This window comes from Muscardinus avellanarius, assembly GCF_963383645.1.
Source record: "Muscardinus avellanarius genome assembly, chromosome: 2".
Lineage (NCBI taxonomy): Eukaryota > Metazoa > Chordata > Mammalia > Rodentia > Gliridae > Muscardinus > Muscardinus avellanarius.
Window position 1 is genome coordinate 131,143,032 of NC_137787.1, and position 24,680 is coordinate 131,167,711.

At 39.2% G+C, this 24,680-nt stretch overlaps 1 protein-coding gene across 5 annotated transcripts in view; it reads right to left on the reverse strand.

The window, feature by feature from the left end:
- STARD13 (StAR related lipid transfer domain containing 13) overlaps positions 1 to 24,680 on the reverse strand; it is a gene marked incomplete at both ends in the record, with an annotated part of 251,181 nt that overhangs the window by 36,240 nt on the left and 190,261 nt on the right. For 4 of the 5 annotated variants that reach the window (XM_080690170.1, XM_080690169.1, XM_080690167.1 and 1 more), the window contains one exon: positions 3,487 to 3,550. In XM_080690170.1, coding sequence (XP_080546296.1) covers positions 3,487 to 3,550 — 64 coding nt within the window. Of the gene's footprint in view, positions 1 to 3,482; positions 3,551 to 24,680 lie in introns of all 5 variants that reach the window. The other variant, XM_080690168.1, reaches the window with a different exon arrangement.

Sequence of the window (24,680 nt, forward strand, 5' to 3'; positions counted from 1 at the left end):
TTACAAGTGGCATCTGACGTACTCTTAGCCACGTATCAATAAGGCTTCACCATGTTCATTTATTTGTGGACTTCGCATTTTCTTCCTCAGATCAGTCCATCCAAATATTTGGAATTAAACAAAAATGCCATGAGGACAAGTAAATATATTGTGGATGTACAGATGACAAGGCACATCCCTCTTCTAAAAATAATACAAATAGTTTATTGAATATATTGCTGAGGAAATATGAGGCCCTTCCAGCTCTCGGCCAAGGGCTGGAAGCTCACTCAGATACCAGTTATGAAGATCTGTGAGGTGAAGAGAAGCAGTCAGGTCCCAGAATACTGGGATTTGAATTCTGCTTCTGCTATTTATTTGTGGCTTTGGGCAAGTGACTGGGTCCCTCAATTTCTGCATTTGTGACATGGAGTTAGTGAGGAGGAATAGGCTCTGCTAAGCAAGCCCACGTAACTGTCAGAGGTCTAACAACCTCAGAGGGAGGAGGATTGTGGTCCCGTGCAGTTAAGACATTTTGGAACTACATGCTGCAAAACTCAAGTCAGGGCCTCTATAGATGGGAGATGAAAATTCTAATTTTTATTTCTTAGGTTGCTTAAAATGGGGAAAGACCTAGGGGAATGCTTTGTCTTAATTTCTTAATTTTAATTTTCATCTAAATAAGTAAATTCCACAGTTGGGCTGGCGTTTCACAGGATTCCCTAGGTTTGACTCTCTATTTCTGATCATTTGACATAGTCTTAGCCCCATTCACTGGTTTTTTTTTTTTTTTTTTGGCAGTAAAATAAAGGACTAGCCTATAATTTATTTAATCTATAATTTAGCCTAATCTCACAGAAATGAGAGCCACCACACAGCACCACCTGTATTGTTGCTTGGACCTGACTATATGCATTGTCATGATGAAGAGACCCAAGTGGGTGGAGTAACATGTTGAAATGTTTTTATTTGAAAATGCAGGACGTGACACTTCAATTTACAACACGAAGAGCAGCATTTTATCCAAGTGCATGCATTTGTGAGGCTCAGCTGTAAGTAGGAACTGTAAGAGTATGTACCACTTTATCCAACAGACAAAATACACCAAGAATGTCAGAATATAGAAGTGACCAGTTCACAGAGGAGCTTTTGTGAAGGTAAGGCACAAGGACCTAACAAATGTTATTCAAGACTATCTTGCCTGTGGGTTTTGAAAAGCTGGTGACAGGGTAAAAAATCCAAGCACTCCACTTGGTGGGAAACAAGTCATGTCATTAGCTTTGGGCATTTTCTTTTGTGATAGGCTGCAGCTAAAGGTCTGCACAGGCAGCCGTACAGACAGCCATCTGAGCACCATGCTTTAGACACAGGCATGGCTGTGTTCCATCTAATAAGACCCATGTGTTACAATCAAAACAACATCTGACCCTCATGCTTCAAATAGTATGTGTGCTTCTCGAGAGGTCTATTCAGCTCGACAGCTGTGGGGTGGTGTATTCCCACATTTTAAATTTGTCTTCGGCCTTGGACAAATTGCCCATATTTTAATACTTCGATGAACATTGTTTTCACCTTTTTACCATCTTAGCTTAAATCGTTGATGCCTAGCTCAAACTCCAAATTGTGTTTAAGGTTAGGTCAGCCCAGATTCATCTAATTTCTTTTGAAGGGTACTATTTTAGAGTAGAAATTCAGGTTAAAGTAATTTTTCAAAGATTAGGTTACTAAGGAGGTACCTAAAATCCACTGGATGTAATGATTTCTCTGGGAAACCAGAATAAAGAACATTTTTGTTGACTCGAAGATGTTTTCTCTGCTTCTTCAAATATATAGAGACTTGATTTGTTGCATAGTAGAGGTAATAAATGAAAAAAAGCAGTTACTGATTTTAATGCTGACTCAATTTAGTGAGAAAGGGAGGCAGTGTTTAGGAGCCTTAGTTTTGGAGGTAGACAGCCTGTTAGAGTTATAGAATGTTCCCTAAAGAGCTCATTTATTAATATTCAGGGTTTATATAGTTAAGTCATAAGCGTTGTAATTTCAGCCGTGGGTGAGTGGCCCAGGCTGGTAGGGTGTGTCTGGGAGGTTCCTGGGGCTGCAGCCTTGGGGGTTATATGTAGTTCCTCCTCCTCTCTCTTGCCCTCTTGTGTCCAGCCACCGTGATGTGAGAGTAAAGCCTTGCCCTCTCCCTCTCTCAGCTTTCTGCTATCATGCCCTGAGATCTGCGATCCCTGGTCTCACATGGACCGAATCCCAAAACTGTAAGCTAATAAATCTTCCTTCCTCTGAGTTACATGGTCAAGTCTTTAGATTATAGTTATAAAAACGCTGACTAATACACAGTCCTAAGGTCAAACTCTGAAAGGTCATGGGCAGATGACAGCTCTTTCTTTACTTTTCTTGTCTACAAAGCAGAGAAGTCCTGCATGAATGGACTAGTTAAGATAAGAGTGTTAACCACATAACCCAGCTCCTGGAAAATAGTAAGTGTTCAATGAAGTATAGTTTGAATATCCCTTACCCAGACTCATGGTACAAGAAGTGATTTTGAAGGGTTCTTGTTTTGTCTTTGTTTTAATATTTGCATAGGCTTTACTGGTTGAGCATCTCTAATTGGACAATCTGAAACCTACAATGCTCCAAAATCCAAAGCACCTTGAGCATCATGAAGGAACTCAAAATGTTTTGGATTTTGAGCATTACAGATTTCAGATTAGAGATACTTAACCTGTACAGCTTCATCAAGTGCTGTATGCACATATGTCCCTATCATTATGACCTACAATATAATGTGAGACTATAAAGCACCAATAGAAAGTATTTTAAAAAGAGAGGGGAAAAATAAAAGCTCTTTAAAATTTAAAAAGAAATGAAATCTCCAGTTTTGTTCATATGGAAGGAACGCACATGCAAAGTCCAGTAAAGAGCAAGAATATCATGACTTGTAAAAGCTGGACCAAATTCCTTGTGAAAGGCCAAGAATGGTGAAAGATGAAGCAGATTCGGTATTTTGTGGTTACCTGCCCCCTGGCTCTGTTTTACATCATTGAATTAACCTTCCTGAGAATGGATGTACATTTGACATGGACTTGAAGTAAAATGCTACTGGAAAGAATGAACCAGAAGACACTTGGCATGAACCTGTCACTCCTTTTCTGAACTCTCTTAATCTACTCATTGCTGTGGAATATTTGAGTCTAATATGGAACTGACATTTAAAAGTACACGCATTTCCGAATGACTACCACAAGGAATTAATATATTTACATCCTCAAGTAACCCCTCTGATAAAAGCACTGAAGCAAAACAAACAGTGAAGCCAACAGCTCTCAGCACAGGTCTGTAATGAACCTCTTTGTGAGAGTCGATAAGATGGGATAACTCCAGAAATGACATGGATAGTGAGGCATTTCAGGATTTTGCTTGGATCAGTACTGTTTTAAATCCATGAATATGAGCTGCTTCCCTTGGTTCAGTCATGGTCTTGGCAAGGTCATGAACACCTACCTTTTTTCTTTGGAAGTTCACATCAAGTTTCATTGAGGCACACTTGTTCAATGTATTTAGTCGTCTAAAAGGAAAAAAAAAGTGATGATTACTCCTACTGATGAAACTTCTTCCTAGTTTAATAAATCTTCCCAGTTTAATAAACTTCCTGTATTTCCAGTAAAGTTAAAAGTGCTGAAATAACCAATCCTGTCCCAAGAAACTGCTGCACCCCCAGAAAGCAAGCTCTAAAACTGTTCCCATTTGTGCTCCAACCACCTGGACCAAGAGGACTATCATTAAGCCTACCAATCTCGCATCTTCTTTAATCTGAAACTAGCCCTATTCTGGCTTCTCTTTCCACCATTCTTGGAACCTACGTCCCAGCATTTTACCTATACTTTCCCTTGCCCCTCAATCATTTGTCATTTTGACCTCCCAACAGGTCTATCCTGCTAGTCCCCAAAGAGGGTCACTTAAGCATCTGCTTTTTTTCCTGCTTTTGAGCAGATAGGTATCCACAGAAAAATAACTCACATTACAGTGCTGGATTATATACGCTACGGACTGAATTGTGCCCCCTCAAAACTCATATATTGAAGCCTGAGCCCCTACCTGTATTTGAAGTAAGGAATTAGGATGAGGTTATAAGGGAGGAGTCCTTATACAACAGGATTAGCACTCCTATAAGAAGAGACACCAGAAAGCTCTCATGCTCTCTCTCTCCAGTCCCCTGCTCCTCCTACCTGAGGACATTGGGAGAAGTGGCTGTCTACAAGTCAGGAAGAGGGTCCTTACTAAGAACCAAATCTTCCTTTCTAGCCTCCCAAACTATGAACTGTGAGAAACTAAATTCTTGCTGTTGAAGCCACCAGTCTGTGGTATTCTGTCGTGGCAGCCCGTGCTGACTAATACAGCCACGTTGATTTGCACCCACAGTTGGGCTCATGTAATTGCCACCCAATAGCATTCCTTTCATTTTTTTTTTCTCTCTTTGGTTCTGTTCTCAGCCCATCAGAAAGACCCAGTTTTTTAACAGAGGCCTCAGCCAATGAGACCAGTGAGGAAATAGAAGCGATTAAACCTGAATTAATAACTTTTTCTGTCATCATAAATTATATCTACATGCTTATTTAGCCTGCCACACTTTCTTTTGCTTTATAGGAAAAAGATTGGTCCTATTCTTCAAAGCAAACCTTTTTAACATTGTTTTTTATTTCAACATCTACTACTTTTCCTGGACTTTGATATTTCATTGATTCCCTCTCACGCTGCAAACTCTCTTAACCACTTTCTTTTCTCTAGGCTCATTCCTGTCTTAAACACATTGACTAACCAATTAGCTACCTGAAGAACCATAATCAAGTAAACTGTCAATCTTCCTTCAATCCTATCTTTCTATCAAACATCTATACTAACTAACCTAACATTCCCATTCCTGTACTTCCTTTTACATCCTCAATGTTCATGCACTTTTAATCCTAATTTTCATGAGATTATTTTATAAATACCCTTATTTAATATTAATTGATTTCTTTTTAAAATAATAATTGTGAGTGCATATGGCTTAAAGGGTCAAATACTGCCCCTCATATCCTTTTCCCCTTACCACTCTTGGAAGGTAACTCTTAAAATATCTTGACTTTTCAGTTTAAGTAATTGTCTATTGAATTTGTTTTCTGAAAGCTGAAGGTTTATTTTCTTTAACTCTCCTCTTCACACATGGATGATTCTCTCTCTCTCTCCCTCCCTCCCTCCTTCCCTCCCTCCCTCCTCATTTGCCTCTTAAAAATGTAATTACATCATAATTCATAATTTTTTGGGTACTGGGGATTGAACCCAGAAGCATTCTACCTACAAGCTACACTCCCAACCCTATTTTTTAATTTTTATTTTGAAACAGGGTCTCACTAGGTTGCCGAGAGTCTCACTATATTGCTGAGGCTGGGGGCTGTCCTTGAATCTGTGATCCTCCTGTCTCGCCTTGCAAGTACTGGGATTACAAGTGTATGCCACTATGCCCAGCTCATAATTCATAATTTTGATAAGCCTATATTTGCTGTTTATTATGACCATGAAAATGTTATTCACATAGCTTAATTACTTTCCTCTCATTCTTAACTTTTTGCTATCTCAAGAGTTAATAAACATCTAATTTATTTGTTTCTGTAATTTCCTATATGCTTATCTCCAGATTCCAACCCAAATACTTTCTCATTTCTCAATCATTATGTACTGCCTATCATATCAGATAGCTTATCAATTTAGTTTCCTTGGAGATGTGTCTCTCAGAGCCATTTGACTGGCTCTGGCTGGGATTTGTTGCTCTTGTTTTGTTTTTTGATTATGAGCTAACGACATTTCTCAGAACTGAGATTCCTCTTGAGCATGTTCTCTGCTGTTCTGGAGCTGAGTACTGGAAGAGGCTTGGGGATGTTGATATTTCGGATGGAGGTAGACTGTGATATGGCTTCCTGTCTTCCATAGACACCTCACCTTCAACCAAATATGCTGCACCCGCTCCAGCAAACTGAAATGTTCAATCTCTCATCTTTGCTAAATGACCTTTTCTGTAAGCATAAATCTTAGGTTTTCAGTTAAATAAGTTTTGTCTATATAATGTACTTATTTATTTAGAATTTAGACTGGAGTCTTTGATCTTTTTCCTCTGAATGAGCATGCTGAAGGATCTCACCTTAAAATAAGCTGGGCTGATGGTGCACCGTCCTCTGTTTTTGGTCCATCTCCCTTGAGCCCACAGCTACATTTCTAACTACTCATTGCTCTCACCCATCTGTGGAGTCCTCTGAGTCTTCATATTCAAATATCAAAACTCACTGCATTCTCTTAAAAGATGTCTCTTCTATTTACTATCTTGTCTTGAATGAGAGCATCACCAATAGATCACCACACTAGAAAATGGAGGCATCTTGAGACTCTCATTCAGGATCCGCATCCATTGATCAATAAGTCCTGCCAGGAACACTTCTATGTTCTCTTTGATGTCTTGCCTGTCCTTTGGTCCTATTTCAGTCCCTTCTCAGCTCTCATCTGGTTCCAGGCAGCAGCGCCTTTCTTGGTTTCACTGCTTCTTCCAGTGCTTCACATCAGAACCAATTCTACTTCTCAACTTCTTACCAAATCCCTCATTGACTTAAAAATACACGATTATTCTCCTCATTTTAGCGACCTCAACTTACCCGCTGACTACAAATTCATGATAGTGTCAAATAAAACAGGCACTTCTTAATTAGAAGCTGGTCATCTGGTCTAAAGCTGTCCTCAGTGAGTTCTTGGGCTTTGCTGTGACAGCTAGAAGATTATCTCCTTGGCCAATTATACATATGGTAACATTTCTACCAAGAATGGTATGTAAAATTTTAGAAAATTATGTTCTTTTGGAAGCTGTATAACTAACTGGTCTGTTTAGGGAAGGATTGCCTATCTTTTATAAAAATTACTTATCTAACATACTTGTTCTTTCATTATGATTGGAAGCCCAAAACAACCATTCTATTATGTGAAGAAGTTTACCGCATACACAAAAGATATCAAGTGGTTCATCATTTATCCCATACACATTCCAAAATGCTCTTTACTGATATATGGAATACATTTATTAATTTTTATTAATTAATTAATTAATTAATATATTTATTTGATGGTACTGTGGATGGAACCCAGGGGCCTTCTACCTCTGGGCTACACTCCCAGACTTATTTTATATTTTATTTGGAAACAGGGTCTCTTAAGTCAGCTGAGGCTAGCTTCGAACCAATGCAATCCTCCTTTCTCAGCCTCCCAAGCGCGGGAATTTCAAGCGTGCGCCATCATGCCCGGCCTATTTATTAATTTTTACAGCTAGAGATTATAATTAGATTTGTTTTCATAGACAAATGGAACCTTTAATCACACATAAACTCATAAATCTGTCTGTAACTTAATAACTTCTCTATTTGAAGAAAACATTCACCAGACCTAAACAGAACCTGATAAGGGACTCATAGTCAATATATATATGTATAAACTCTTGGAAGCAAACAACCTGATTTTTAAAATGAGCTAAATTTGTGAAGACACTTAGAAGATATACAAATAGTATAAAAACACAAACAGATATTGAACATCATTAGCCGGTGGAAGAAATGCAAATTAAAATCATATGGATAGCCGGGCATGGTGATGCACTCTTGTAATCCCCCCATTTGGAAGGCTGAGACAGGAGGATCTTGGTTCAAGGTCAGCCTCAGTAACTTAGGGAGGCCCTCTGCAACTCAGTGAGACCCTGTTTTAAAAAAAAAATAGGACTGGGGGTGGAGCTTGGAGGTAGAATGCCCCTGGGTTGCATCCTCAGTGCCAAAAAAAAAAAAAAATAATATGGAGACATTACTACATGCACAGCAGAATCTCCAATTAAAAACAAGACAACACTGTTAATAAGGATGCAGAGCTTCTAAAAGAATACAGCTTCTTTGAAAAACTGTTCAGTAATTTCTTATAAAATTAAACATAACTGAAGCATTCAATCTAGTAATTCTACTCTAAGCTATCTATTTAAGATAAAAGAAACAGCCGTATTTGGTGGTGCACACTTGCAATCACCACACTTGGGAGGTGGAGACAGGAGGATCGCACAAGTTTGAAGCCAGCCTCGCTGGCTTTAGACCCTGTTTCCAAATAAAAATATAAAAAATAGGTCTTGGAGTGTAGCCCGGAGGTAGAAGTATTCCATCCCCAGTACCACCAAAAAAGAAAGAAAGAAACATATATCCTTAAAAAGACTTGTACTTGAATGTTCACAGGAACTTTATTCATAAAATGGTCAAAAAGTAGAAGCAACCCAAATGTCCCTCCACTGGTAAATGGATATAAAACTGTGGTATATCCATACAACAGAATACTCAACAAGTCTCTAATTATAGATACATGCAACAACTTGGATGACTCTCAGAGGCATTGAGCCAGACACAGTGGATATGTACTACATGATTCCATTTATAACAAAATTTTAGAAAAGACAAAACTGCAGGGACAGTAGAAGATAATGTTTGCCAAATACCAGCAATAGGGAACTTTTTCTGAGCTAATTTAAAGGTTCTATATCATGATTGCGGTGATAGCTACATGACTGTTTATATTTGAAAAAAATCATTAAATTGTGCACTCTAAATTGCTACTTTTTCAAATGTAAATTATACCTTAATAAAGCTGAATAAAAAGTAATCTGAGTGCTATCAGTGAGAATGGTAAAGACCTCTAACACTCTGTTTCTTCATAAAAACAAGAATATTGGTGAACATTGTCAAAGTCAGCCTTTTAAGAAAGCTGGAAATGTATAGGCTTATGAAAATTACAAGTAGTGTTTATTTAAGAAAAACGGCTGAAGCCAGGCATAGTGGCATATGCCTGTAATTCCATACTTGGGAGGTTAAAATAGGAGAACCACGGGTTCGAAGGCCAGCATATGGTAAACTAGCAAAATTCTGTTTCAAAATAAAAAATAAAAAGAGCTAAGGATGTAGCTCAAATGTAGAATGCCCCTGGGTTTAATCTCTAGTAAACACACACACACACACACACACACACACGCACACACACACGCACACAGGAAAAAAAGAAAAGAAAAAATGTCCGAATGTATGTATGAATAGTGAACTTTATGGAATTTGAACTTGCTTTATTCCTATACTCTCTCCCAGCTTTGCAGGAGCTTTGAAAACCAACAGCCTCACAATCAGAGTAGCGGTGAAAGCTAGCAGCCCAGAAGTCACTGGAGAGGGTAAAATAGGTTTGAACTCCCCCAGAGCTCCATTACTAAAGGGCTGTCACTTTCTGAGATTGACAGGAGTCCCCAGAAAACCTCATTCATGGAGCTTATCTTTATTTAACCTGACTGAGCTCCTCATTAAGAGTAGCTTTTATTTAGCTATTTGCCAAAGCCAATCAGTGGTGCTTTTTAAAGATACTTCTATTGGGACATTGTAATTACACATCTTAGTGAGGGTCCGAGTGATACATTCATACATACACACATCGCTTGGTGTAGGTCCCTCTCTATCCAACCTGGTTCCTTCCCTTCCTCCCTTTCCATAAATGTTAGTGACATTGGTAGTGACATCCTCATGCATGGATATAAGATTATTTCAATTGTTCCCGCCTCAATTCTCGTTTCTCCCTCCTCTTCTCCCTCTCCCAATTCCCTTCCACTATTCTACTGGTATCTCTTCTCATTTAATTGAAGGTTCCTTTGTTTCCTGTTTTCACTTTAGCTTCTGCATTATAAGAAAAAATCACATGACCCTTGACTTTCTTAGGCTGGTTGATCTCACTTAGCATAAATTAAGTTAGACTTAACTTGTCTTGTTCCATCCCTTTTCCTGCAAATGTCACAATTTTGTTCTTCTTTGTGGCTGAGTAAAATTCCATTGTGTCAGGGGCAATTTTTTAAATAATGCAGCTGTCTGAAATGGCCATAGTAGTTGGGTCAAATGTGATGCAGATCAAAAAGCTTAAGAGGAATCACACAGAGGTATCCAGAGAGGACTTAAAATTCCAACATATTCTTAGGGATCTAGAAGGTCAAGCACATGTGCAGAACTGTGAGCACAACCCAGGATGATCCAAGAAGGCCCTGCTCTGCCACTGATGATCTCCAACAATGGGGAGTGAAGGATAAAGCCAAGTTGTCAACTTCCTGCTGGTACGTTCAAGCTATACTCTAGCATTCACAAAAGCCTCTTGGCAAAGCCTGGGAGATACACTGGCTTGAGATATTTAAGGAAATCTCCATATAATCATATGCTATCCATTAAATTAACTGAACAGAGACTTCAGAGACTTCAGGGGACATATGAGACAAAGGATACAGGGTTCAGAGAATCAGTTGAGAGAAGTCACCAAGCAAATAACAATGAGTCCTGGGAGGGAACATCTGATTTTTCTTTTCTTTTTTTTTTTTTTTTCAGTACTGAGGATGGAGCCCAGGGACAATCTATCTCCGAGCTAAACCCCAGCCCTGGTTTTTATTCTTTATTTTGAAACAGAGTCTCAGTGAGTTGGAAAGGGCCTCACTAAGTATCTGAGGCTGTCTGTAAACCGCGAACCTCCTGTTTCAGCCTCCTGAAGACTGAGATTACAAGTGTGCACCACCATGCCCGGCTGGAATATCTGATTTTGAATTGCCACATTTTAATATCTGAAATGTTCAGTATTAAACAAAAACATTAAAAGCAGTATATACTGACAAACTGATTCTAACATTGATATAGAGAAGCAGAAGACCAAGAACAGACAACAAGAACAAAACTGGAGCACTGACACTTCCCAAATTCAAAACTTAATATAAAGCTAGAGTCAGCAAATGAAGGTGGCATTGGCAAAAAATATAGACAAACGGATCAATGGGAGAGAACGGAGAGTCCTGAATATGCTCACATAAGTAGAGTCAACTGACCTTTACCGAAGAAGAGGAAATACAACCTATAAATGATGATCTATTAACAAATGTTAAAACAACTAGATACGCACATGCATAAAAGGAAAATTAGTCTAGACACAGAACTTATGCTCTTAATAGAAATTAACTTTCATATGGATCATAGACCCAAATGTAAACATAAAATTATATGACTTCTAAATAAGTACAAAAAAGGAAATCGAGATGGCTTAGGTGATAACCTTTTAGACTCAACATCAATGGCACAGCCCAAGGAAAAAACAATTGATGAATGACTCTATTAAAATTCAAAATTTCTGCTCTGAGAAAGACACCATAACAAGAATGAGAAGACAAGCTATAAACTTGAACAAAATATTTGAAAAAGACCTATGTGATAAAGAACTGTTCTCTAAAATTCTTAAAACTCAATAATAAGGAAACTGATAAAGATGTGAAACAGCACGGTACCAAAAAAGATATAGGTAGAAAAGAGGCATAGTAAAATATTTTCAAAATCACATGCCATTAGGACAGTTGTGTATTAAAACAAGCATGATATATTGCTACATAGCTAAAACAAAAATCTAAAATATCGGCAACACTAAATCCTGGTGAGTATGTGGAGCAATGGAAACTCTCACTCCTTTCTAGTGAGAAGACAAAAAGGTTCAACCACTTTGGAAGACAGTCCAGTGGTTTCTTACTGCAAAATATACTCACTAATTTATGTCCATACAAAAATCTACACATGGGTGTTTATAGTAGCTTTACTATAATTACCACAAATTGAAAGTAATCAAGAAGTCACATGAATATATAAGTAAAATATGGTATAGCCAGACAATGGAATATTATTTGGCAATAATTAGTAATGACCTTGTAAGACATGGAAGGCATGGGAGGGGAATCAAATGTATATTACTCAGTGAAATAGCCAATATGGAAAAGCTGCATATTATGTAATTCCAACTATATGGCATTCTGGAAGAGGTAAAACTGCAGAGACAGTGAAAAGATCAGTGGTTGCCAGATACGGGGGCGAGGGCGGGAGGGATAGATAGAGCACAGAAGGCTTTTAGGATGATGAGACTATTCTACAACTGTAGATATGTGTCATTATACATTTGCCAAAACTCAGAATAAAACCACAAAGAGCAAATTCTTGGTGTACACTGTGAACTTTAGGTGATAATGGTGTGTTGATAGAGGTTCATGGACAGTAAATAATGTGCCACTCTGGTGGGGAATGGTGACAGTGGAGGGAATGTACATATGTCGGGGCAGGGGGTAAAAGGAACTATGTACTTTCTGCTGTTTTGCTTTGAACCTAAAACTGCACTAAAACAGTCTATTTTTAAAAATATAATGTTTGTTTTACTCGTTAAAATCATTTTATGTCTTGGACCTTGAAATTACTGATGCAATCTGTATGTGTACAATCTGCATGGCTGAGATGATCTGTATTTCTTTTGCTCCCAGTTTTCTTTCTCATTAGTTCTCAATCCTATCTACAACATTAGCATTACTGAAAATATCTTAGACATTTAGTGTACAATTTAGAACACGCACCAACCTCTTCTGAATCTTACTATATGCCAAAGAGGAAAATACTTTTTAAGGTAGTCTGAAGCTAGGTACAGCATTAGCTGGTGACTTATCTTACATAAAGCAAAATAAACAATGGCTAACCTCTGTAAGAATGGAAACTGGATGAAAAATATATTCCACGGATGGCAAAATTACCTCTTTCAGATTTGGCTCCCATAGGTAAAAGAATTTGTCACATAATAGAACCATTCATTGAACTTTATCAAAACCACTGTGAATTTCTGGTGTGAATGAAGGCAACCTGCATTTAGAACAAATATTTGGCAATGGTATTTATTTTTGTCTAACCTAATCATAAGAAATATAAAACCCTTCAGAGAATATGTGTTGGTTTTATATTGCTTATCTGGAAAACTGTTCCAACATGAATAAAAATTTCAACGACAAAATTTATTTTATTTTCTGCATAAATAGTGTATCCCTGCTGGATCACACCTCTCATGGGGCATGGATCAAAATTTAATTTTCTTCTAAGCCCTATAAACCCTAGAAGGACATTTTATATACAATAGTCTTTATAGGCTTTTCATTTTCACTGAATATGCTGTTTATATGAGTCCAATCACTGATTGACTTTAATGAGTTGCAGTGGGCCTGTCAGAATAACAGGATTATTCTCCACCACTGCATATGATAGGCTACAAGCTACATCTTATTTGCATCCCTATTACCAAGCAAAGGCACAGGGTCAGAGTGAACCCATTCAGTCATTGTTTGATAAGGAAACACTAGAGTGTAGCCAATTCCGGGGGCCATTTGGACTGACCCTTTTATTTTCAGATGAGAAGATGAAGCCTCAGAGAGGACCACTTACTCAATGGAGCCACTCATTAGCAAGAGATGACCCAAAGCTTCTACCTACAGGAGTTTTAGGAGGGCATGGAAAATGAGGACGTGTGTCAGGCACCTGGCACAAGCTAGTCAATAAGTGGCCGCTTCCTTGTTCTCTGTTGTTTTTTCCATGAAAAGAGAAAACCCCTGACACCAATGAGGCCTGTCCTCATTGTGACTACAGCCAACTGGATTTATATGTTAATATAAGCAAAACAGTTTGAAATCTCTGAAGAAATGCTTTTCAAACCTGTTCGTTTCTACTTTTTTCTTCAGAATCCTTCACAAAGGGGAAATAGTTAGTAGTCTCATTTTAATAGTGAAACTTGAGATTCTATAGAGAAAATTGGTAAAAAGAGAAGATTTGAGGTTCACTGATCTGACAGCATGTGATGCATGTCAGGGAGAGGCTTGGTGCTGGCAATACAGGGGGGAAATTAAGTGGTCACTCCCTTGAGAATCTTGTTGTCTCATGTGGGACAGAAATATGATAAATATGAGAAGAAGCAACTCAATTTCTGAGAGCATAAGGACAACACCTCCCAGAGGAGGTTATATTTGAGTAGGGCTATGAATGACTAGGAGACATTTGCTGCCTAGGCTAAGAGAACTGAAAGCATTAAGGAGTACCCAATAGCCCAGGGAGCATAAGTATGGGAATTGGAATAAGTCGGGAGAGGTAGCTGGATTATGAAAGACCAAAATGAAGATGTTAGGAGTAATCTATGGGACATGGAAAGCTAGTGAACCATAAGACAGGAGAGTGGTGTAATGAGACTTGCACATCAGAAATGTACTTGGGGCAGGATGGACAATCTACTGAAGAGGAACAGTGGAGACGGTTCTGAGCGTGCAGGTAGGAGATGGCAAAGTGATAAAAACAGGCAGTGAGGGTGAGATGTCTGAGTGAAGACGGGAACTTGGCCACTGGCTGATGGGAAGGGGGAGAGACACATGGTGACTCCCAGATTTCAGGCTTTTGTGAATGCGCCATTAAACACCAAAAACAGTGACATGTGGAAGTCAGTAGGAAGCTAGGATATGGTGAAGATAATGAGCTCATGTTTGGATGTTAAATTTTAGGGACCATTGTGACATCCATTACCCACGTGGGAATGACCAGCACATCAACGATGTAACATGAAAGATGCACAATGGCGTCATCCATCATCATCGACAGAGGATATGGAAAGAATTACTGGAATTCCTTCCAGGATTCCTTCTGCAGACACCAAAATCCTCAGCTGCTTAAGTTCTAAATTAAATGGCACAGCATCTGCATATAACCTATGCACATCCTCCACTATTGCTTACATAATCTCTAGATTGCTGATAACACTTAATACAATGTAAATACTATGCAAACAGGGTACTCTTGATTCAAGTTTGGCTGATTCCATGGATGAGGAACCTATGGGTATGAATTACTGATTATAACTAAAGCCAATTATCCAGGGGGGACTCAGAACCCTGGAGAACTGAAGTTCTGTTTAAGTGTTAAAGGAAAGAAGAAAGGCTTGGGAAGGCACAGTCAGAAACACAGGTCAACAAGAGCTAGCTGAAGTTGGTGTCTTAGAAGCTAGTAAGTACTCAAAAGAAGGAGGGAGTAGCTGGTAGCTGTATGAAGTATTTAAGAAAGAATGCGTGATATAAAACCTGAAAATACCTTTGGACTTAGCAGTTGGCGAGAGCAGTGTGGTGAAGACATGGACAGACCAGAAGCCTGATGCAGGAGGGCTGAGGTGAGAGTAGACCCCGAGAAAGGGAAGGCAGTGGGTACAGCATTTTCTCCTAAGAAGCCAGTTCAGGACAGTGATTTAAGATATTTTGAAGAAAAAATAAAAAATTATTATTATATAATATGTTCTAATATAAAGAAGTAACAAGATAAGTTGCGTTTTACATAACATTTATTGAAGTCCTGCTCAGTACAAGGTCCTGAAATACCAAGCATGTAAGATGTAACTTTGAATAAGTTACGGTCCCCAAGGGGAGCCTTTAGAAACTAGTAGGAAGTCCCTCCCATCCCCAGCTGTCATAGTGGTCAGTGTAAAATAGAGTTGGGCAGAATTGCCAGGGACATGCAGGAGAGAGTCAGAGAGGAAGCCCGGGTCCTGGAGGAGGACCTGAGCTGGCAGCAGTGGAGGATCCTGCAGAAGAAGAGGAGGCCAGAGAAGACAGGGCTGTGCATAGCAGGAGGGCCAGGATGGGACTGTGAGCAGTGTGTGCTGGGAAGGCTGGGGGGAGGTGACTGGGAGGAACACTAGGGTCACACTATACAGAAGGCTTGGGGATGGGGGAGGCTTTCCCTACAAATGCATGAGGGAAACCATGGGGCCCTTTCCTTCCTCATATTTTAGATTTATATTTTACATTTAAATTGCCTGAGTGCAGGCTGTCATGAAGTCTCCCATGCTGGTTTAATGGCCAGTTTCTTGTGATATTTCTAATATCCTGCCAAAGGCATGAGAGGAATACTAAGCAGGGAGATGACTTCATGTCTCCCAGACCACTTTTACTCAAGCCCTGCAGCCTGAACTTCTCACCCAGGCATTAGGATGGGCCCAGCCCTGTCTGCTGAGGCGTGTTCTGGGTGGGTCTCTCAAAGATGTGGAGGAGACCTGCTCCAGAGCCTGGGATCAAAGTCGAGTGTGTCAGGGGCCAGCTCCTCCTCTGGGCCTCAGCCACAGGGCCTGGGAAAGGGCCCGGGCTGATGGAGTTCAGCAAACAGATTCTGGAGAGCAGGGTGGTTGTGCTATGCCAAAGAGACAATTCTGGTATGAACTCTCCCTGGGTGGAGCCTTTTAAAACCATAGGCTACCAGTAGGGGGCAGTACAGAGTGTAGATATGTGGGGGCTGCAAGTGGCTATCACCCTGTTACTGCGGGACCAGCCAGGGGAAGCCAGGGCTTGGCTCTGCTGAGCTTTCCCTTCTGCCTCTCCCACCAGTGGACAGGCTGCAGCAGGAAAGTGACCCTGAACCACAAACAACTGCCCCTGCAGGAGCTGAGAGTGAGATGAGTGGGGGCCAAGGTTGGCTTTGCCTAGAAAATTAACCATGTGCAAGTTGTCAGGACAGAGGATGTAGGTGTGGAATTGTATGACCTCATTAAACGTGAACAAAAAATGTTGAATGTGCTAATGTTCTAACAATCAAGCTTTTGAATAACAGCTTAAGCAATGAAAGATGATAATCAGAGGCCCAAAAGTAAATAGCAAAAAGGAAAAAAAAAAAAAACAAAAAAACAAGGGAGGGGAGCACTTTTTTTAGTTTGTAGAATTTCAGGCAAATTTTATATTCGCATATGGCTATATTAGAAAAACCCAATGTCCTTAGCTGTTTAACTATTTCTAACAGTTGCATCTGATCCAGACAATTTCACTAGTGAGAACAAGTTCACACTGAGTTAAAGGTTACAAGCAGAGAATTCTAGGAAGTTCGAGAACTGAACGTGAGAGAAGAGCAGTCTGATGGTAACTGGGAGGTGTGGAGGCCTCCGGCCGGCACCCTGGGGCTCCTCTCCTTCCTCTACATGGTCCCTGAAGATCCCCCAGACACAGTGACCTCACTGCTCAGAGTCCTCAGACCCTCCTGCGCTGGTGACTCCACATGGCTGTCCACACAGCTGCACCCTGGACCTCCCTCCTCCAACCCAGACACCTCTGCCATCTCAGCATCTCAGCTTCCCTCCAGCCCTCCTCCGGCCCTCACCAGGCTCAGCTCCCCTTTCCTCCCTGGCTTTGTCTCTACCTCTCAGTGGCTAAAACCAGCAGAGTCTGGGCATCTTACTTCTGAATAACAATAACTACTAGGATACTCTTTCTTCACTGGTTGTGAAGAGAATTAAGTGAGAGCGAAGCACAGAGTGCAGGGAGCCAGATACTATCTGGCAAAGTAAGACATTAAAAAAAAAAAAAACACTGCTAATCTAATACAAATACCAAAAAATATATAGAGAGAAGCAAATAATATTAAAAATATAAACTCCCTTTTCTTTGTTAAGTCTCCTGCCTGGTTTTATATTTTCTTGTAGATTCTTCCTAAGAGTTTAAGAATACAAAGTCACCTCGAGTAGCTGGTTGGAAAAAGTTATAGAAGAGGCCATTTTAAAATTTAGAAATCAATGTTTTCATGCAAAATAATGTATGTGAGGAATCCCCTCATAGGCTAGCATGGTGGTGAGGTTCATGGTGGGGATGGAGATAAAGAGGCCTTTGTGTGTGTTTGTGTGTGTGTGTGTGTGTGTGTGTGTGTGTGTGTGTGTGTGTATGTGTGTGTGGTACTGGGGTTCCTGGAAGCCCTTCTATCTCCGGGCTATACTCCCAGACGTATTTTATATTTTTATTTGGAAACAGGGACTCTTAAGCCAGCACAGCTGGCTTCAAACCTACGCAATCCTCCTGTCTCTACCTCCCAAGCGTGGGAATTACAAGCGTGAGCCACCACAGCCAGCTAAAGAGGCCTTTTTTGAACCTTAATTTATCTAAAAAAATGTTCAAAACAGTCACATGAAATTTCAGTTTTCTTGGACTTCCAGGAAGATGGCGACTGAGAAAAGCAGCGTTTACGGGCCCTGCTAAAACTTGATCTCTATTGCCACAAAATCAGCGCTTTTCATAGCCAGAAAACGCCATCAGCAGATAAATAAAAAAATGTAAACACAAGGGAAAGAGGAAAAAAAAGACTAGAAGAACAACCAGAGACCAGAAATCAAGCCCACAATGCAGCAGCGGGGCCGCGCTAGCACCATTTTCCCTCACAGCACCAGGATCCAGAAGGAAAGGTAAACAAGGAGCTGAAGTGAGCAGCTGCGGATCATTCGGGTGTAATTCAGCAGTTCCTTCAGCGCAAAGAACGTCTAAAACTCCCAGTGGTCAAGCTCATCACGCCTTCCAGGGACTCAGAATATAGCTCAAAACCAGAAAAGAAATACGCCAGCCTCACAGCCGTGGGTGTGGCAGTAGCGCCATATTGCCAGCAGTGACAGCAAGTTCACCGCATCCTCAACAGCTCCTGATCAAAATGCACAATAACCGTGAGTGAAATTGCAGCCCCCAAAGGATAAATCCCTGTACTGCACGCCCAGGGACTTTGATAATCTCCCTAGGTCTGAGATTTTGCAGTCCAACGCGGTGAAGGAGTAGCCGTGATAGAGATACTATACCCTAGTCTCAGGAAAACACCCAGCCTGGCACCCCCACAGTCTAGTGCAGCATCGATTAACTCCCTGGGTCAGAGACTTTGCGATACAACCCAGTAAAGGAGTAGGGGTGATTGAGATTACCACAGACTCAAGATACAGAGCACCCTAAGTGAAGTCGTAGTAACCCAGGGAAGGCACAAAATTCTGAAATTAGGGGAAAGAGGAACAACAATAAAGCAATGAAGGCCCACAACCCCATATTATCAGAACCTGATAACAAAGGAATTCAGAGATCTCCAGAAGATCAAATCAGGAATACATCTGTAGAAATAATACAGGACCTTCAAAAAGAATTTAGAGAGAGTCTAAAAGAAATAAAGGATGCAATCATTGAGGTAAAGGCGTCAATTCAAAGTATAAACAATCAATTAGACTACATGGAGAATAGAATCTCGCTCCTAGAAGATGATCACTCCAAAAATGAATGCATAATTTATAACTTAGAAAAAAAATCAGACGGCAGGAATCTGACACTGAAGAAATATGGGCCCATTTTAAGAGAGCTAACCTAAGAATAATCGGAATAGAGGAGGGAAAAGAAGGTGAAACCAAAGGGATCAATAATCTCTTCAAAGAGTAATAGCAGAAAATTTTCCAAGCATAGAGCAAGAGGTCTATACACAGGTCCAGGAAACTTATAGAACTCCCTTTAGACAGGATCAGAGAAGAGATTCCCCACACCACATAATTGTCAAAATGACCAATGTGGAAGCCAAGGAAAGAATCTTAAAGGCAACAAAAACAAAGGGCCAAGTGACATTCAGAGGCAAGCCAATTAGAATCACTCCAGACTTCCCAAACCAAGTCATGAAAGCCAGAAGGGCTTGGAATAACATATTCCAAACTCTGAAAGAAAACAACTTCCAGCCAAAAATTTCCTACCCAGCAAAACTTTCTTTCAAATTAGATGGGGAAACGAGAAGCTTCCATGACAAACAGAAACTGAAGGAATCTATGTCCTCAAAACTAGCGCTAGAGAAAATATTCAGAGATTAACTACAAAGAAGAAATAGGTAATACACACCAGAACCAGATTTTCCATCCAACAGACAACTAAGATTGGTTATCTTTGGAGATTATTTTTTTTTTAGTCTTTTACCTATTTCTAAATTGTATTGTTTGCTTTTATTGTTGCTATTTTTTAGGATTTCTATTTGGAATATTAATATACCTTCAGAGATAGCATTTGGAAATATTTTATCCCATTCTATCAGTAACTTTTACCTCTGTTTACATTGTCTTTGGATGTACAATTTTTATTTTTATTTTTTAGGACATTTTTTTGTTTACCCTTTTGTTGCCAGTGCCTTTGAAATCATATCCAAGAAATCACTGCCAATTTCAATGTTGTGAAGTTTTATGACCCAGATTTTCTTCTAAAAGTTTATAGTCTTAAGATTTACATTTAGGTCTTTTTTGTTTATAGTGTTAGGTAAGGGTCCAATTTTATTCTTTTTCATGTAATTATTATTTTTCAACAATATTTGGTGAAAAGATTATTATTTCCTTCACCAAATGTTCTTGGAAACTTTGTCAAAAATAAGTTGACCATATATGGAAGAATTTATTTCTAGGCTTTTAATTTTACTCCACTGGTTTATATATTTGCCTTTATAGCAGTACTACACTGTTTCAATTATTGTAGCTTTATAAGGTTTGAAATCAGAAAATGTACATCTTCTAGCTTTGTTCTTTTTTGAGATTCTTTTGGGTATTTAGAGTTCCTATTTCATATTAGGATAAATTTTTTTCTGAAAATAAATAATAAATGTATAAAAAAATTTCAGTTTTCTTATTTGGGTTAATTTCTACTACTATTTACTAGATATTAGGAGGCAAATTAATTTGAAGCCTCAGATTCCTCCTCTGTCAAGTGAAAATGATAGGGCCTATCTTACAGGGTTGCTATAAGAATTCAATGAGTCAATATGTGTAAAAATATTTAAGAGATAAGTCTGATACATAGTAAGCATTTTGTTAGTTTTAAAGAAATAAAACAACATTTTGTTGGGGTTTGTATTTACTTATTGACTCAATATTTCAAAGGTGGAAGAGACTGTGAGGATCATGTAACGCACATTTTCTCCTCCCAATGATTTGTACAAGGACTCAGTCCAATTAATCATCACATTACTATAAAGTAATATATAATACAGTTCATTTTCTGTGATAAATATTCTGCAGGAAAAATATTTACAATATATCATCAGTACTTATTATTTAATATTATTGATGCTATTTACCACACTCAAATTGAATATGAGCCTTTGTATAGAGGTAAACTGTAAATATTCTCAGAATTTTCTCTCCTCACCCTTTCTCCAAATGAAACTCATTGTCATTTATTATCCTTTTAAATATGAAGGCAGAGATATATCATATAGTTTTAACCAATACCTTGGCACCAACAAACAACACTGACTATGATGGATGCTCTTATTTTACATATACTATAATTAGTCAGATACCTATTAACTATACAAACTATGCAAACAGCTTACTGGCCTAACATTAACTTAAACATTCAAAGATTGTATTTAGTATCAAGGCCCCATGATAGCAGCCTAGCTGTAAACATACCAAAATGCTAATAGGACATGCTACTTAGCCTTAAAAAATTCCATTCCAAGGAGGCTGAGACAGGAAGACCACAGGTTCACGGACAGGCTCAGTTACTTAATTAGACCCTGTTTCAAAATAAAGAATAAAAAATTGGGCTCAGGGTGTAGCTCAGAGGTAGCTACACCTCGAAAGTCCCTCAGTTCAATTCTCAGTACCTCAAAAAAAAAAATTCCATTTCAGAGCTTTGACTTGCTGTGATCTGCCTTAAAGGTGATAAACTTTGCAAGCTACTTTGATACCCTGGCTATCCCCACATTCTGACAGTTTTATTTCAATCAGTTCACCTAGGCAATCAGATTTGCAATGAGCTTTTTATGACTCACAAGAGAAAATAATTTTCAATTAAAGATTCAATTGAAAACATCCAAACAGCCAGGCGTGGTGGCGCACGCTTGTAATCCCCGTGCTTGGGAGGCAGAGACAGGAGGATTGCGCAGGTTCGAAGCCAGCCGCGCGCGCTGGTTTAGGAGACCCTGTTTCCAAAATGAAAATGTAAAAAATAGGTCTGGGAGTGTAGCCCGGAGGTAGAAGGGCTTCCAGGAACCCCAGTACCACCAAAAAAAAAAAGAAAAAGAAAAAAGAAAACATCCAAACAGAAATTTCACTGTGGTTGCTAAAACAATAATATGCTCTTGTGACTTGCAGTAGGGAGTGCCTACTGTGTTGTATACTGGTCCTGTCAGCCTCCCTGGAGTCACAGTGAGACTCAGTTGTCATGCTGGAGGTTCATACCTTCAACAAAGAGAGGAAAACTGTCTAGTTTCTGGGGACAAAAAAATAAGAGCTACAAAATTAAAAAAAAAAATGAGAACTACATATCCACATATTTGAGGTCAGGCCCTTGGAAGCCACATTCTTAGTACAATATATGTAATTCCAAGCCAATCAAAAAAGGTGGGACCTCTATTAAATAGCAAACTAGGACATTAACTTCTTGTCTACACAGGAGAGACATCTGCTGAAAACCTAAGGTGGGCGAAATTCTTGCAGTAGATACCATGTAGACTCCAACACTTCTGTCTTCTTTTGTCTACCTGGCAGAAGCCACCTGCCCTCAAGGCTATGATTCTCTCTACAACTCTGCAGTATCTCAGCATTTCAAATATGCATGAGAACAGTACAGCCCACAAAGCTTTCAAAATAAAACAGGAGACCAGCTCCATCTCTGTGTCTACAGTGCACAAAGAAGAAAATGAATTAAATTGCAACCCCTTACTGCTCTTTTGGCATTAATCATGACTTACCATCTGAGTGGGCGAGTGTCTAATTAACTACTCATCAATCTCAAAGTTTTAAAAGCACTGCCATTCCCTCGGCTGGAGATCTTCCTTCTGCCTGCTTTCCGCTATGTGCAAGGCAGGAAATCTGTGTCTTGGTGGAATTCACAAGGAAGGGAAAGGAACTCCAGGCTGCTTCTCTTTGGCCGAGCAGCTCCATCTGTCTACCTACTCCGCCTGCTTCCTTTGATCCACCCCGGGAGTGATTACTCCTTTGGCCTCTGTTCTACCCACAGCTCCTACGCCCCTAGAATTTCAGTTCACACACCTCTAGCCAAATGTTTTTCTTGCTTCATAATATTTTTGGAGACATAGCTGCCCTAAGAATTCTTCTAATTGTAACAACCGCCTGTCATTCTAACCATTTTTACATAAGCCGGGCCCTTATCAAGAGCGCTGTCTAGCATTGCTGTCTTTCCTCATGTTATGAAGTAATGCCTTTTGGGCACATATGTATGGATTTTGCTACAGCTGTATACTGATGTATCAAGTGCTCTATAAGAGAAGACTTCTTAATTTTTGTCGCTGAAACTAGTATTGCTATTTAGAAATTTCTATCTCTTTATGATTTCCTATTAATAGTACTGGCTAATTCCTATAATACAAACAAAAGACTTTTTAAAGTGCAGACTTTGGTAGAAAAGTCCCCAAGTTACTCAAGGCATCTCAGATCTGCAGTAGTGAGTAGAGAAGGAGTTGCCACCCACATGTTTGAGATTCAAAGCTTGGCCCACTGAACCACATACGTCATTCTGTGAATAGAGTCATTCTGTGAATAGAACTGAACACTCAAGGACAGCCTTTGTCTCTAAAATCTTGATTTAAAAATATGTAGTAGAAGACAGGAATGGTGGTGTACACTTGTAATTCCAGCACTTGGGAGGCTGAGACTGGGAGATGGAGGTTTGCAGACAGCCTCAGCTACTTAGCGAGGCTCTTTGCAACTCAAAATAAAATAACCTGTTTCAAAATAAAGAATAAAAAATAGGGCTGGGGCTGTAGGTTGGAGGTAGAATTCCCCTAGGTTCCACCCCCAGTACCAAACACACCAAAAAAAAAATCTGTAATAGAATTTTTATTCTTGCTTTAAAAGTATAATCTTTCATTAACATTTCAAAAATAAAATCCAAAGGAAAGGACAACAAAGCTATTAGAAACAATGAGAAAGATTGCAGGATTCAAGGATAATATACAAAATAATGTGCTTTAGCAGTAAACAACTGAAGGTTAAAAAGATAAAAAACAGTACCATTGCCGGGCGTGGTGGAGCACGCTTGTAATCCCCGCGCTTGGGAGGCGGACACAGGAGGATCAGGCAGGTTCGAAGCCAGCCATGCTGGCTTAAGATACCCTGTTTCCAAATAAAAATATAAAATAGGTCTGGGAGTGTAGGTCGGAGGGAGAAGGGCTTCCAGGAACCCTAGTACCACCACCAAAAAAAAAAAAAAAGTACCATTTACAGTACAACACAAGAAGCTCTTAGATACTGTCAAGTATGTGTATGTATCATCCATATGCTGAAAACTACAAGTCACTGTTGAAAAAAAAATCAAGGAAATCTAGATAGATAGAGAAATTCTACTGTTTCTGAATGGAAAAAGAAAATATTGTTAAAGGTATTAATTATTTCCAAGTAATATATATATATATATATATATATACTCTACCCAAACCAAATAAAATCTCCAGTAGGATTTATAAAAATACTGACAAGCTGTTTCTTAAATTTATGTGTCATTTATAAAGACAGAGGAGTTGGAATAGCCTAAACAATCCTGGCAAAGAAGAACAAAATTGAAACACTAACACTATTGGATTTCAAGACTTACCTAAAGCTGAATAAACAGGACAGTGTCATTTTGATGAAAGGACAGACATATCCATGAGTAGAACAGATTGAAACGTCTAGAAATATGTACATATCTAGACAAAGCAATCCAGTGAAGACAGCATTGGCATGTCAGTGTGGAGTGAAAATAACTGGATGTTAATATACAAAAAATAAAATGAACCTTGACCCAAGTCTTGTACCTGGCACAAAAATAAACTCAAAATGGATCATACCTAAATAGAAGAGAAAAACCAAATATCTAGAAGAAAATACAGGATAAGATAGATACAACCTTCTATTAAGCAAAGATTTATTAGATATGACATGAAAATAGATAAATCAGACATCAACAAAGTTAAAAGTTTTCATTTTGTGACACTGCTAAGATACTGAAAAGACAAGAA